General features: G+C 34.6%; 3 protein-coding genes across 8 annotated transcripts; 2 read left to right on the plus strand and 1 right to left on the minus strand.

The window, feature by feature from the left end:
- Positions 1 to 2,837: 2,837 nt before the first annotated feature.
- On the plus strand, positions 2,838 to 4,283 carry LOC147556960 (uncharacterized). Its single transcript, XM_086658728.1, has 3 exons — positions 2,838 to 2,952; positions 3,622 to 4,090; positions 4,140 to 4,283. The coding sequence occupies exons 1-3, from the start codon at positions 2,933 to 2,935 to the stop codon at positions 4,281 to 4,283; spliced, it is 633 nt and encodes a 210-aa protein (XP_086514854.1). The 5' UTR covers positions 2,838 to 2,932.
- Positions 4,284 to 5,079: 796 nt separating this feature from the next.
- LOC147556961 (uncharacterized) lies at positions 5,080 to 7,881 on the minus strand. The gene is made up of 2 exons (XM_086658729.1): positions 7,786 to 7,881; positions 5,080 to 7,701 (listed from the first exon to the last, which is right to left on the minus strand). Exons 1-2 carry the CDS (start codon positions 7,879 to 7,881, stop codon positions 5,080 to 5,082), a joined length of 2,718 nt encoding a protein of 905 aa, XP_086514855.1.
- A 542-nt stretch (positions 7,882 to 8,423) lies between these two features.
- Positions 8,424 to 12,411, plus strand: LOC147556962 (squamosa promoter-binding-like protein 3). Of its 6 annotated transcripts, XR_015233676.1 has the most exons (7): positions 8,424 to 9,008; positions 9,563 to 9,615; positions 9,686 to 9,775; positions 10,335 to 10,377; positions 10,952 to 11,104; positions 11,549 to 11,725; positions 11,816 to 11,942. XR_015233676.1 is itself a non-coding variant. In XM_086657959.1 (6 exons), exons 3-6 carry the CDS (start codon positions 9,730 to 9,732, stop codon positions 12,280 to 12,282), a joined length of 390 nt encoding a protein of 129 aa, XP_086514085.1. In that variant the 5' UTR covers positions 8,424 to 9,008; positions 9,563 to 9,615; positions 9,686 to 9,729; the 3' UTR covers positions 12,283 to 12,411. The 6 variants fall into 6 exon arrangements, 2 of the variants coding, with proteins under 2 accessions (XP_086514085.1, XP_086514086.1); XM_086657959.1 differs by lacking the exons at positions 11,549 to 11,725; positions 11,816 to 11,942 and adding an exon at positions 12,135 to 12,411; XM_086657960.1 differs by having other exon boundaries at positions 8,428 to 9,008; positions 11,549 to 11,920.
- The last annotated feature ends 577 nt before the right edge of the window (positions 12,412 to 12,988 follow it).

Genomic DNA, 12,988 nt, shown 5'->3' on the forward strand with positions numbered 1-12,988 from the left:
GAAGTTCATCTATTGAGTTCGCTACAACATATTCGAATGGTTGTCTGACTGGGTTGAAAGTGTAGAAAAAACTGAAGCAAAAGATCAAATTGTGTCAATCCAAATACCGTATGATCAGTTCTGTAGGTTTTTTTTTTAACAAGAATGTCATGTAATTAAGGATTAGGTAACAAATTAGAGGTTAATAAGTGACCTTTTTTGCAAGCTTTTGTTGAAGTTGTGAAAATTTTCAGTAAGACTAACGAGATTAAAGTTCCCCAATTAAGTCTAAGTATTAAGGGGGTCAAAAAGGGGTTTTTGTCAATTTATAAAAGGGGTCAAAAGGAATTTTGTCAATTACATTCGATTTATTAAGAAGGCAACAAAGGAAATTTTCCAATGTCAAAAGACATATTAAGGGGAGAAAAAAATTCCCAAATTCCAGTCCAAATTGTGAGGGGGCCAAAACATAAAACACCCCAAAAGAAAAAAAATCCAAAGCCCAAGTATATGGAAACATCACAAATATGTCATTTAGAACCAAAAGTTGATACACGACTCCGAACCATCCAAAAACATCTAAAAAATGTCACAAAATATCCCAAAATTTAACTCCATGTATCATCAATTAACACAAAACATACCAAATAGGAAAACAAGAAGTAGCAACCAATCTTGGCTTATATTGAACCAGCTCGATATGCCACATCTTTTATTCCTTCTTCTCGTGAATATAGGTTGGGCTTCTGGGATCTCTGGAATAACCAATCCTAGTTTCGATTGTCGTTGTCGTTGTTGTTGTTGTTGAGGTTGAGGTTGATGGTTCTGGTGTTGTGGCTGTTGTTGAACACCACACCTGCCCCCACCCTTCCTTCCTCCACCTCTGCTACCTCCACCCTTTTTTCCTCCACCTCTTTGTTGTTGTTGTTGCTCTTGTTATTATTGTTTTTGTTGTTTTCGTTGTTGAACACCACTTTTCCCTCCACCTCTTTGTTTCTGATGTTGCTCTTGTTGTTTTTTTTACTGATTTTGATCTTGTACACCACTCCTAAATCCACCTCTCCTGCCTCCGCACCCCTTCCTGCACCCCTTCTTTTTCCACCTCTAATAGTATTAGAAGATGGACCACTTTGGGGAGGCATCGTAATACTTGAAGATGCACTAGTTTGGGGAGGCAATGCAATACTTGAAGATGCGCCAGTTGGAGGGGGAGCTCCTCCACAGGTCTTCTTGTTATGGGCAACATTACGACAAGTGCTGCATATATTTCTTCTCTGTCAATGTCCTTTCTGAGACTTGTCCCTTCTTTTTTCACGGTCTGTCAACTTGCTCCGAGAGTAGAGGTGCTCTGACAACGTATTGACGCTACACGAACAGGGGGCCAAAATGGAAACTATACGTAGGGGGCCAAACATGAAAACATTCATAACATATTATGTAAAACCTAATCTTGATTTTGATTTTTAACTAGTTTGATTAAAAAAAACCATGAATTCTTTCCCCCTCTCTAATGGCTTTCAAATTTCTCTTGATTTGGACATCTCAAATAGAGCTTCATTTAAATGACCGTTGATGCACATATGTTTTATGTCGTGGAGGATTTGAGGTATTTGAAATACTTGAGATCATTTAAGAGTTTATTTCTTGATTTCTTCAACAAAGTACTCTTGTTTTGATCTTTCTTTTTCTTGTTAATCTTCATCATTATCAAGTACTATTGAGAAAAATATTGTATAATGAATAAATTTGAATAATAGAAGAGAGTACTACTCTTATTCAAAGAAAAAACTAAACTTGAAACACAAGCTAAAATCCGGCGAAAGTCCGGCAGAAGGTTGCCATTAATGAGACTACCGCCGCCGGCTAAAGGGAAGACTATGATTGACTAAGTATCCCAAAAACCTAAGCTCTTATACCATTAAAGAAAATAAAATTGTATTGAATGACTTGATATCCTAGAAATTACATAAGATCTTTATAAAGTGTTTTATAAGAAAGAAGTTTTAACAATTGTACTATGTGGGACTATATAACTATTCTAATAGGTTGGAAGCATCTTAACCAAACACTGTCATCGTTTTTCAAGAATTTTGGTTCCTTTTAAAGCTCCTTCCTTGTTTGCATGTCAAAATTATTGAGGTAGTAATTGATTTACATGCGAGGGTGGTTCATGATGACGACTTGGAAGGTGAAGTTACTGATTGACATGCGATTAAAGTGTTGGTGTTCAATTTCATCTCTTGTTGTTCTTTGATTACCATGATTTAAATCCTTAAATTGCAAAAAAGAAAGCGGAAATTTAAAAGAACAAAGAAATAAATGAGGACTAACTATCAAAATCCTTTCAGATGTGATGAAATATTTTGGATCAAATTTGTTGCGTTCTCCAGATACAATTAAATCTCCCTAACTTTGACTCACTCAAATGTCTTAAACCCTCTTCAAGAATCATACCCCAATGTATTTGAGACATCTTTTGCATTAAAACTTTTATCTCAAATTCTCCAACCATTTATTCTTGTTTGATCTGTCATCGGTAGTGAGGTGTTTATACATAACAATTATGAAGTGAGAAGAAGATAGAGGTGTTTATACATAGGCTTTTGGTATAGGGACCCTGCTTACATGTATTGGGACATTAATTTTAAAGGGACATTGGCACTTTTAGTAAGTAGACATTAATTTATAAACAAGTCCATCAAAACATCTTTTATTTATTTACAAAGCCTTGTCAAATATTAACAATTCAGCAATAACTTAAAACCCTAAAATCATTTTGAAAAGAAAAAAAAAAACCCTAGCTTCTTTTGCTCGTTTCTCTTACTTTTGCTCGTCCCTCTTTCTCTGTATCTTCCCTCCAGTCTCTCTTGGAAGCCAAGTTCTCATAATCATCTATCACATTTCCATCATATTTAGTTAGTCATCAAGTTTGAGTGGATCATCTTCAACAAATATGCCAAATCTAAGAGAAAGGTAAGTTTTCCCCCAAAAATCTGAACATAATCTCTTATGATTTCACTGAAATTGGTTAAGGCGTAAGGGTGATTCAATAATTTGCAGTTATTTTATAACTCACAGCCAGAAAATTCATCAACCTCCAAGATTACATACCTTCTTTTTTCTCGTAGTATTAAGGTCTTGTATAGTCATCAAGTACACACATAAGGTGTTTGATTTAATGTCTATCAGAAAATTGTTTCTATTTTCCCGTCAAATGGTTAACTTCTCAAGAGCAATCTGTTACAACTATTATATTCTTCTTTTCTTCCTTTAGTTATCATAGTTGTGTGGGTTTTACATCAATAAGCAACTGTGTTGGAATTCCTGCGTTCCATCCTAAAAAATTATAATAGCAACTTATAAACAAGTAGTGTCATTTATGTGTTTGTGACAATTATGATGTAAAACCTTAATTTGACACAAAAAAATTACCTCTACATGTTAGTTTTGCGCGTATATATTTATCGCAAGTACAGATTTCCTTTATAAAAGTTTAGGCTCGCCGTGTCATTTTAATCTTTTCTTTGTTGTTTCATTAAGCATTAGTTATTTCAAACTATAGAGTTTATATTCCTGCTTTAGCTATTACATTATATGATTTTGGGTTGTAACTTTCTTTGAAATTTTTTATTCTTTTTACAGGCCCACTAAAAAGAAAAATGATCTTGTAGCTCAAGTAACACAAGTTAAAGCGAGAAAGCGGCCACATGTATCTGTTCGTATGCAAAATGCCAAGGAATATGAACGGCTTCATGGTGAGAAACCTCGTAAAGCTCGGAAGATAGTTGACAAAGGGACGCATATATCATCTTCAACACCTAGTCTTGAGTCATTACCTCTCAACAATGATGTCGGCGAGCCAGATTCCTCTATGCCCAGGAGTTTAACTAGAGGACCTAGTGCGGCTAAGGAAACCATGTCACGTAATTTAAGTAAATCGCCTAAGACACCTAGTTCAGCTCCAGGTTCCTCCAAGGCGCCAAATGCTTCTAATGTACGAGGTTCTTCTGCAGCTCCTAAATTTTCTATATCCCGTAGTGTGGGTCCAGTAAACCCTTCACTTCTTCATTCTTTTAAATATCACATTGCTACAAAGATACGGAACGGAGAGGCAACATGTTTTTCCATTGAAGACTTATAGTGGAGGCATGAAAAAACAGTTAAATTTAGAAGATACACAAAAACTTCATGAAAGTCTTGAGCTGTTGTACGAGGAATCCAAAAGAGAAAAAGAAGCAGATGAAGAGTCTAATTCTAGCGATTCAGAATACGATGAGGAACAAGGAGATGATGAGGAAGACTGACTTGATGTTTCTTTATAGTGATTTTGTAGATCTATTATTCTGAAAATGATGAATTTTTTCTGCGAAGGGATATATTAAACTTCTAATGAATACTTTTGTTCAAGTAAAATCATGGTATATCTTTTGGAGATTTTTTGTTTTATGATATATAGTACATTTCTTGCAAATATTTTTGTTATGTTTAGTGATTCTTTTATGTCTGATTGAATATGATGTGTTTGAATAAGCAGGTAGTTTTTTCATGAATGTGAATACGCAAAGTTTTTCATCCAGAAATGCTAATGTTTGGAGAAATTCGTACAAAATTTTGGCTAGAGGAGCCGAAATTGTAAGATAATTTCGGCTACAGTTGACGAAATTGTATAACAAATTTACAAAACAGTAGAATTTCGGTCAAATTTCGAGTCTTTCAATAATTTTGGTAAAATTTCGTGCATACTAGAAGAAATTATAAGCGAACTACGGCTACAATGGACGAAATATGAATGTAATTACGGCTACAGTTGACGAAATTTCATATCATTTTTATCAAACAGTGTTATTTCGGCCAAACTCTTAAATATTGTGACAAGCCTTTTATGAAATTTCGTTAATACGAAACGAAATTTTATAAAGATACATAATAAACAGAGTGTTAATTCATAACTTTTATTATTAAAATTCCTTGTATTTGCAAATTTCAAATCTATAACATAATAGTAACTAAATATTTTCTTTAGACTTGAAATATACAAACACCAAAGATATCTGACAGAAAAAACTTATACCCATGAACTACCCTGTGACATCAAACCAATCATTGAGACCTTCCATATCCCATTTCTTCTTTAAATTTGTCCATTCGATCTTCATACAACGCACACCACTTTGCTCCATTATCATTGAAAACTCTATCCCAATATGGATTACGTGGCAAACACGGCAGAGGAGATCCTCTTTCAAGGTTTACGGAAACATAGTGATTATCCGACACATATCCTAATACAACCATGTTATCTTTTGTCTCCGGTGATGGTGGTTTCAGAGTAGATACATATGTGAGACACAAGTGTTTGGAAAGGGAGACAACTGTTGTATCGAAAGTCTCTGCAATTACGTGTCCAAGTTCTGGCAGTAACATCCAATTTGCAAATGGAGCAGGAGTAATATAACAATGTAGTCGTTGCTTCAACTCTTCCACTATTTCAACAGGCCACATTCTTAGGTATAATGTGGAATTTGTATTCATATTCCTCAAAATTGACGCTCTAACTTGCTTCCACCCATACGTGTTATCAAAATTGAGTTGCTTTGACACTGCATGATATCCACAATGTCCGTCTCCGGGAACATTATCAATTGAACTTATATATTTTTGTAAAGTATGAGGAAATTCGTGCAAGTATGAAGAACGTACGCTAAGGTTGCTATCGAGAGGATAAATTGGGTTTGAACTCTTGAGTCGCACCATTTTTTCTAATTCCTTCTTTTGTTCGGTCAATGCAGCACACCGTTTTTCTTGTTCGAGAATTCTTTCAGCAAAATTTGGCCCTCCTTTTCTAGCGGCTTGCTTAGCAGCTACCTTACTTAAAACAACTTCATATTTTGATAGTTGTCTCTTTGTCGAATTCTCAAATGCAATTTGCTTCTTAGATTTCCGTCCTTTTCCTACAATTGGTTCACATGGCTCTTTTATATTTGTGCTTTTCGGGTTACCTATCAACTCTAGCTCAACTAACATTTGATCTCTTACAGAAACTGGTGCCTCATCCCACCTTTGTTGGATCTTCCCTAAAATAGGCAAGTCAAAAAGCGATACTTTAGTATAGTCCTTTTTTACTGTGTATGAAAGTTGTTTCCAATAAAGATCAATAACGTCAAGTGGTATGATAGAATCCTTTTCTTTAAATACTAAAAGTTCATGTACGCAAGGCAATCCATAAGCACTCCGAACGTTGCATAAACAATTTTCTTTGTCGGCGTACAATTTCTCAATCTTCTCAATCTCGTCCACTATCAAATCCAAGGCCCGATGTGCCACCATATTACGTAGCTTATCAAACAACCTTCTGTTATATTGGCGCATAACGGTTTTTAGACTTTTTTCAAATGAGTTTGTAATGCCGATAAACTCATGCTCTAACATCAGATGTACAGACTCCCAACACGTGACAAAATTTCCTTTTGAATTAGCTAAAAACCCTTTAAGTCTAGCATGTTCACCCTCTCCTCTACTCGTTGATGTAGTGCCGAAGTGTTTTACCTTATTAGTCCAAAAATGCACAAATTTCTCCTTAAAAGGTGTAATCCAAGTCTCCATACAAGACCTTACTATTTCCTTATCCTTGTCAGTTTTAGACCACTTAACCTTGAACTCCGACAACTGTGTTTCAAAATCCTTTTCGGTTTCTGCCCATGTAACTAGATGCCAGTCGGCAATGAAATCTTCACAATCTAGGGCATTCCCTTCATATGTAGTTGCTACACGGGATTGAATGTTTCTATTTATATGCCATGTACAAAGAAGATGATGAGCTTCCGGAAATACCAAGCCAATTGCCTTCATTAGAGCAAGTTCTCTATCAGTTACAATAACAGAAGGAAGTTCACCCGACATATATAGTTGTTTGAGACATTCCAACCCCCACTTATGATGATCTTCCGTCTCTCGAGACACGAATGCACATGCAATAGTGAACGTTTTTCCAGTTGAAGTACAAGATATCGCATGAAAAAGGGGGTGCTTAAACTTGTTCTTCTTGTATGTGCAATCAATAATGACAACTTGGGGAAAACATAAAGCAAGACTTACACTCTTTGGATGTGCAAAGAATAAATCAGCTACCTCATCAGAGTATTCATGACACCGATGTTTCACCATATATTGGTGATCATTGCATAACTTGTAGAATTGTTGCATAACAGTCCTTCCCTCACTAAATTCAAGTTTGATTCGTTTTACTTCGTTGTATATTGTCGCATCAGTGCAATAAGGACCTTTGTTGCTCTGCTTAAGGTTCAAAAGAATTTGTTTTGGTCGGGATCCGCTCTTTGTTAAGGATTCAACAATTTCTTTTTCTTCTTTGGTTAACCGAGCAACATACGCATGTCCAGTAAGATCTTCAGGAAGAACATGATTGTGAAAACCATTATTTACTTTAACCAACCATTTCCCCTCGGCTACACATTTTCCTGTTAATTTAAAAGGACAATTACATTTCATTGACCCTGATCTTCTTTTTTTCACGTTAGCCTTAGGCGTGTAACCTTTCTTCTGATGACTAACATAAGCACGACCTCTCTCGCAAATTAACACGACAAAGGAACCAACTCCTCCATTATATAACTTTGTCTGTGAAGATCGAGTGACTAATACGGTTTGATGAAGTTTTCCAACATTTGTGCACCACTTAACAACTTCTTCTTTTGATCCAAAATACTAAGAATTTAACAAAAGTTAATCGTTAGTATGAAGAACAAAACTTGCATAAATATTAAATATACATTTAGAGTGTCAGTATACCTTATCCGTATCGAAAAACTTGGTCATATCAGGTCCTAAAAGGGAAGGTTTAACTTCTTCAAACCTTTCACCTTCATCGCAGATAATTGGATACATAAAGTAAAATAGAATTAGTACAAACAACATTCGTAGAAGAAAAAAATTTGACCAATCTAGCAGAATTTCGACCATTGTGGACGAAATTTATAAACTATTTCGCCGCCGAAATTTTGAAATCTTTTTGCTAACAAACATAGTCAGTAATTTCGATCATTGTAGTCGAAAAAGGTCATCTTCACCAATTAAAAAAATGCTCGAAATTTGGCAACGAAAAGAAAACCTAAAATTCGATTTTCTTTAATTAAATGTCAAATAAGTATTCTTCTTACCTCTTGCAACAAGCCTTCACTACCATTATTACTACTTGATTGTGTTATTTTACTAGATTGAGAAAAACAATCTTGTATTAATGATACATCATCTATTATATCTTGAGTAAACAGCTCGGTCGGTTACTCAAGATATAAGTCTGGCCGTCCATTTCTTTTACAAGATTTATTTTTGATTGCATCCAACGGTCCATAAAAAATACGTTTAAGTAAATAGAATATAAAGAAAAGGGTATTAAAGTCATTTTTTACATCACTCCAACGCCCCCACGATTTGTTTCAACCGAACAAAAAAAAAACTCCCCACGATTTTCTCAAACTCCCCGCAATTCTGAAACCTCTCCAACCTCTCCATGACTCCATCTAACTTCTCCATCTAAGTCGATCCAAAATCTTAGTTTTCTTTCATCGAAGTCTATCCAAAATCTTAGTTTTCTTTCATCGAAGTCTATCCAAAATCTTAGTTTTCTAGGCTATAAATCTTCTGAATAGTTGGGCGAAAAGTGAAGTAGCGATCATAATCCGAACTGAGAGTCAGTAATTAGTAATCTGGCTAGAATTTCTTGAATTTGAATTTGAGTTTGAGTTGATACTTCTTAATTTTGTAGTTTTAGTTCTGCAATATTCACATGGTTTTAGTTTCTGCAAATTTTTGTTTGAAGAATTAACCTTTGAAGAATTTCTTGAATTTGAGTTGCTACTTCTTAATTTTGTAGTTTTAGTTTCTTCAAATAAGGTGTTCGACGAAATGTCTGTGAGGCGAATTTTGTATTTTTAGGAATTTTGTTTTCTTAGTTTCAACTAATATTTTTTCATGTACACTGATTCACAAGTGAATTTGTCTCCTTCTTCCAGGTAAATTTTTCATGTACACTAAACTTCTTCATGACTGACTACCCATGAGTAATGGCAATCTCTTTTAGTTTTGTAGTTTATGGTGTTATTGTTTGGTTGTGAACCATCTCATAGGCTAATTTTGTATGGTTGTGAACTGTGATTTTATGCTACACAATTCTCTTCCTGAGAAGGAGCTGAGAAAGTAAATTTTTATGCTACACAATACACTCTCACAAACATAAATAACCGAGTTAGATCATACTATTAGGACAACTAAATTTCTCTTTATGTAATGGTAATAATTTCGTAGTATTTATAGGAATCGTATCTCAAATTTGGGGTCTTTGTTCGTTTTTTATTTTTCAATTGAAAGCTCTAATTCGTATTACGTCTTTTGATTCGTGAAAGTTGCAGAGAAATTCGTATTTCGTGCCTACGAGCTCTCTGGAGTTCGTAGTAGTTTTCATAGGATTAACCTTTCGTATTTCAGATTTGGGTTTTTTTGTTCATTTTTTATTCTTCAATTGAAAGCCCTAATTCGTATTTCGTCTTTTGATTCATGAAAATTGCAGAGATATTTGTATTTCGTGCCTAAGAGCTCTTTCAAGCTGGACCTCTCGATTTTGTAAGAAGTTGGTGCTATAAATTTAGATTATTGATATCTTTGTCTTTGACTTATCTCCTATGAATTGCAGGACAGTCTATTAAATTGCAGGAAAGTGTTTGTAACTTTGAAGAAATGCTACACCGGATCTTAATGCCGTCCAAAGTCGTCGAAACCTTCGGTAAGTTGTAAATTCAGAACTTTTATACTTCTAAAAGGGTACCAGAGAAGGTACTTAGGATTACATTAATCTTCTAAAGATTATCATACCAACCTCATCATTGCATTTGAAAAATCATTAGTATGAATGTGACTTTGACAAAGCATACCATAATCCTTCAAACATTACAAATCATCATGAGTGTGCTATAACTTTGACAATGTACTACTATATTTGAATATCTGTAAACCAATTGATCTTTCAAATTTAGTGTTTTGGTAGATTGTTTACAGTTTTGGTTGATATCATACCGGAATTTGTTGAAATCATTGTCATATTGATTTGTACAATATCTGTACATATTTGGATAAAATAATTTGACGTTGTTAATGTCTTCAAACTTGCTTATATTCTTCTCATATATTTGTAGTTGTTTCTTTTCTTCATAAGTTTTTTGAATTGCAGGAAAGTGTTTGTAACTTTGGTTTATTTTTCGTAGCGAATTCAACAATTACATGTTTTTCCTTCTTAATCCTCTTCTGACTCATTGATAATGGTACTATCTCTTTTTGTTTTGTAGCTTATGGTGTTAAATATTTTTTGGTTGTGTGTGGATTTGTAAGGTAACCAACTTTTTGTTTTTTTTTTTCTCTTAATTCTAGCACCACTTTGAGTACCATTGACTGAATTGGTTTTTTTATGTGTATATACTTTAGTTATGAATGTGTGTGTTATATGTTAATTTGGCGATTCCTTCAGAAAGTTGAAAGTGATTACATGCATTAGGAGTTGTATTTTCACAGTGGTATTGTCTCGGAATCCCAAGTGTTGTGCATTATGGAGGTGGATTGTGTGGTAAGTCCTCAGTCCTCTAGCAGAGGGCTGTAGGAAGGGTTGAAAAAATGTGCACAGAGGCCGGAGAGAGGGGATTTAAGTTTGGCATCAGGCCTGTAGCGACCTGTCATTAGTAGTCGAAAGAGATCTTGGTAATGTCATTCTAAAACTAATTTGCTAATTGCAGAGAAGATAAATTACTTTATACGATTTATGGTAATTCTCGAAGTATCTAGAGAAGGGATGCAACCGTTTAAACTCTACTTTTGTTGTGGACCGGTTGTTTGAGTGAATGTTTTTAAGAGATTTGAAGATTGCAGCCTCTGTCCCAAGATTTACTTTATGCTAATCTTCTCTTTGCAGGAATCGAGTTGTTTGTCAAGTGGAGGATTGTGGAGCTGATTTGAGCAATGCTAGGGATTACCATAGACGACATACGGTTTGTGACACGCATTTGAAATCTACTCAGGCTGTTGTAGGCAATGTCATGCAGAGATTCTGTCAGCAATGCAGTAGGTGAGTATTAATTTTTCAAATAAATGTGGTTAAATTTGTTACACCTGCACAATTATGTCATATTCATTGCGGATTCTCTACAAAGTTCAATATTTTTATGTGTTGTTGTTTAGTATGAAAGTGGGATTACAAAGACGTGATAACAAGGAAATGTGTTCTATGAAGTGTATTCATTTCACGAGTTTCATGAAACTGATTCCATTGTTGGGGGAGGCAAATAATAAATATACTCCAAAACCACGCATTTTGAAACGGGTTTGAGATAATGAGCTCATACGGGCTACACTTTCATAGTTTCATGAAAATAAAATTGCAACCAAACAGTGAAAACTAGCCTATTTCATGATAATAAAATTGAATCATTTAGTACCCTAAAGTACTTCTTTGTGATGATAATGCCAAAATCTCAAGTCGGCTCATTCGTCTTTATCTTGATCGTTACAGGCCTGTTGAATCTTCTCTCTCGATTCAGCTGACTCTATCATTGTGATACGTTCCATTTGTAGGCGGTATCAAACACAAGTTGCTAACATAATTATCCAAGCAGCTTAAGGGGTTCCAGATTTTTTTTGGTGGTAGATAGAGTAACTACTAACTAATTTTTTTTTCTTATTGTCCTTTGTCATTTGACTTCTTTGGTAAATGTGGGTGGGTTATCTTACAATTGCTTTGTTGTTGCTTATTCAACTGTCAATTCAAAACAAGTAATAGATCATTTGACTTCTTTGGTAAATGTGGGTGGGTTATCTTACAATTGCTTTGTTGTTGCTTATTCAACTGTCAATTCAAAACAAGTAATAGATTATGAAGTGCTTGCATTCGAACTGTCTATTCTCCCATCTTTTGTTATGTATCACACTATCATTGGTGCGGCTTCTCCTCAGTTTCAGGGAATCTACAAATTAAGATTGCATACCTACTAAAATTAGTCTTTCACAAAGTTGATTTTTTTGAGCTATTATCAGTTTACCTTAAATCCCCTCATAACCAAAGTATGCATAGATTAAAGGAATTTCTTAATTGAGTGCAGATTTCATCTTCTTCAAGAGTTTGATGAAGAAAAAAGAAGTTGTCGTAGACGTTTAGCAGGTCACAATAAGCGAAGGAGAAAATCACAACGTGAAGCTGGTTTTAATGGAAGTTCTATTGATGATAAATTATTTATTTGTTATCCATAATGTGTCATGTTTTGTTGTTCAGTTGCAAAGGTTAAAGGTAATGAGTTTGATGAAATTAAGAGTTTACCCTTGCCCAAATATTCTTTTGTTTTGCCGCACTGATATATGATATAGATATTGACTTCAATCTTTGTAGGCCAATAAGAAAATTCTTATTGGTGTATATATTAAAAAATCTTTGTTTTTCCTATTTGTAATATTTTGGTAGCAATAAGATTTCGAATTGTTTCCATGTGACAATGAGAATACAAAAATTTTATGTAGCAATGCACTATGTATTTCAACGTGAACTTTGTATGTGTATGTACGAGAAGTCTCCACAATGGGAACTACCTTCAAATTATACTAAATCTAAATTCAGTCTCTCACCCATACTCTTCTCTCATAAAAACGAAACACGGCTTCAAATAATCTCTTATTATTTCAACAAAAAAGGTAATCTACTTACTTCACTTTCCAGATTATTATTTTCAGTTTGAAGAAATGTCTTAATGACTTTGGTTTTTCTTTTCAACTTCATTATTCCTTATTGTTCTTTTTTACAATGAAATACATAAAAACTAGGTTCCCACCGCGCCCTACGGGCGCGGTAGATCCCTCTTGGCTAACGCCGTTGTGGTAGGTTGGCTCTCGGTTTTAAGGCTAAGGTGTTTTCAGCATTTTTCCCGTGCGTATACCATGGTGTGTCTACACTCCCGTCGTCTAA

Source organism: Eschscholzia californica, unplaced genomic scaffold (genome assembly GCF_041429995.1).
Source record: "Eschscholzia californica isolate CP2 unplaced genomic scaffold, dmEscCali1.0.p SCAF_2, whole genome shotgun sequence".
Taxonomy (NCBI): Eukaryota; Viridiplantae; Streptophyta; class Magnoliopsida; order Ranunculales; family Papaveraceae; genus Eschscholzia; species Eschscholzia californica.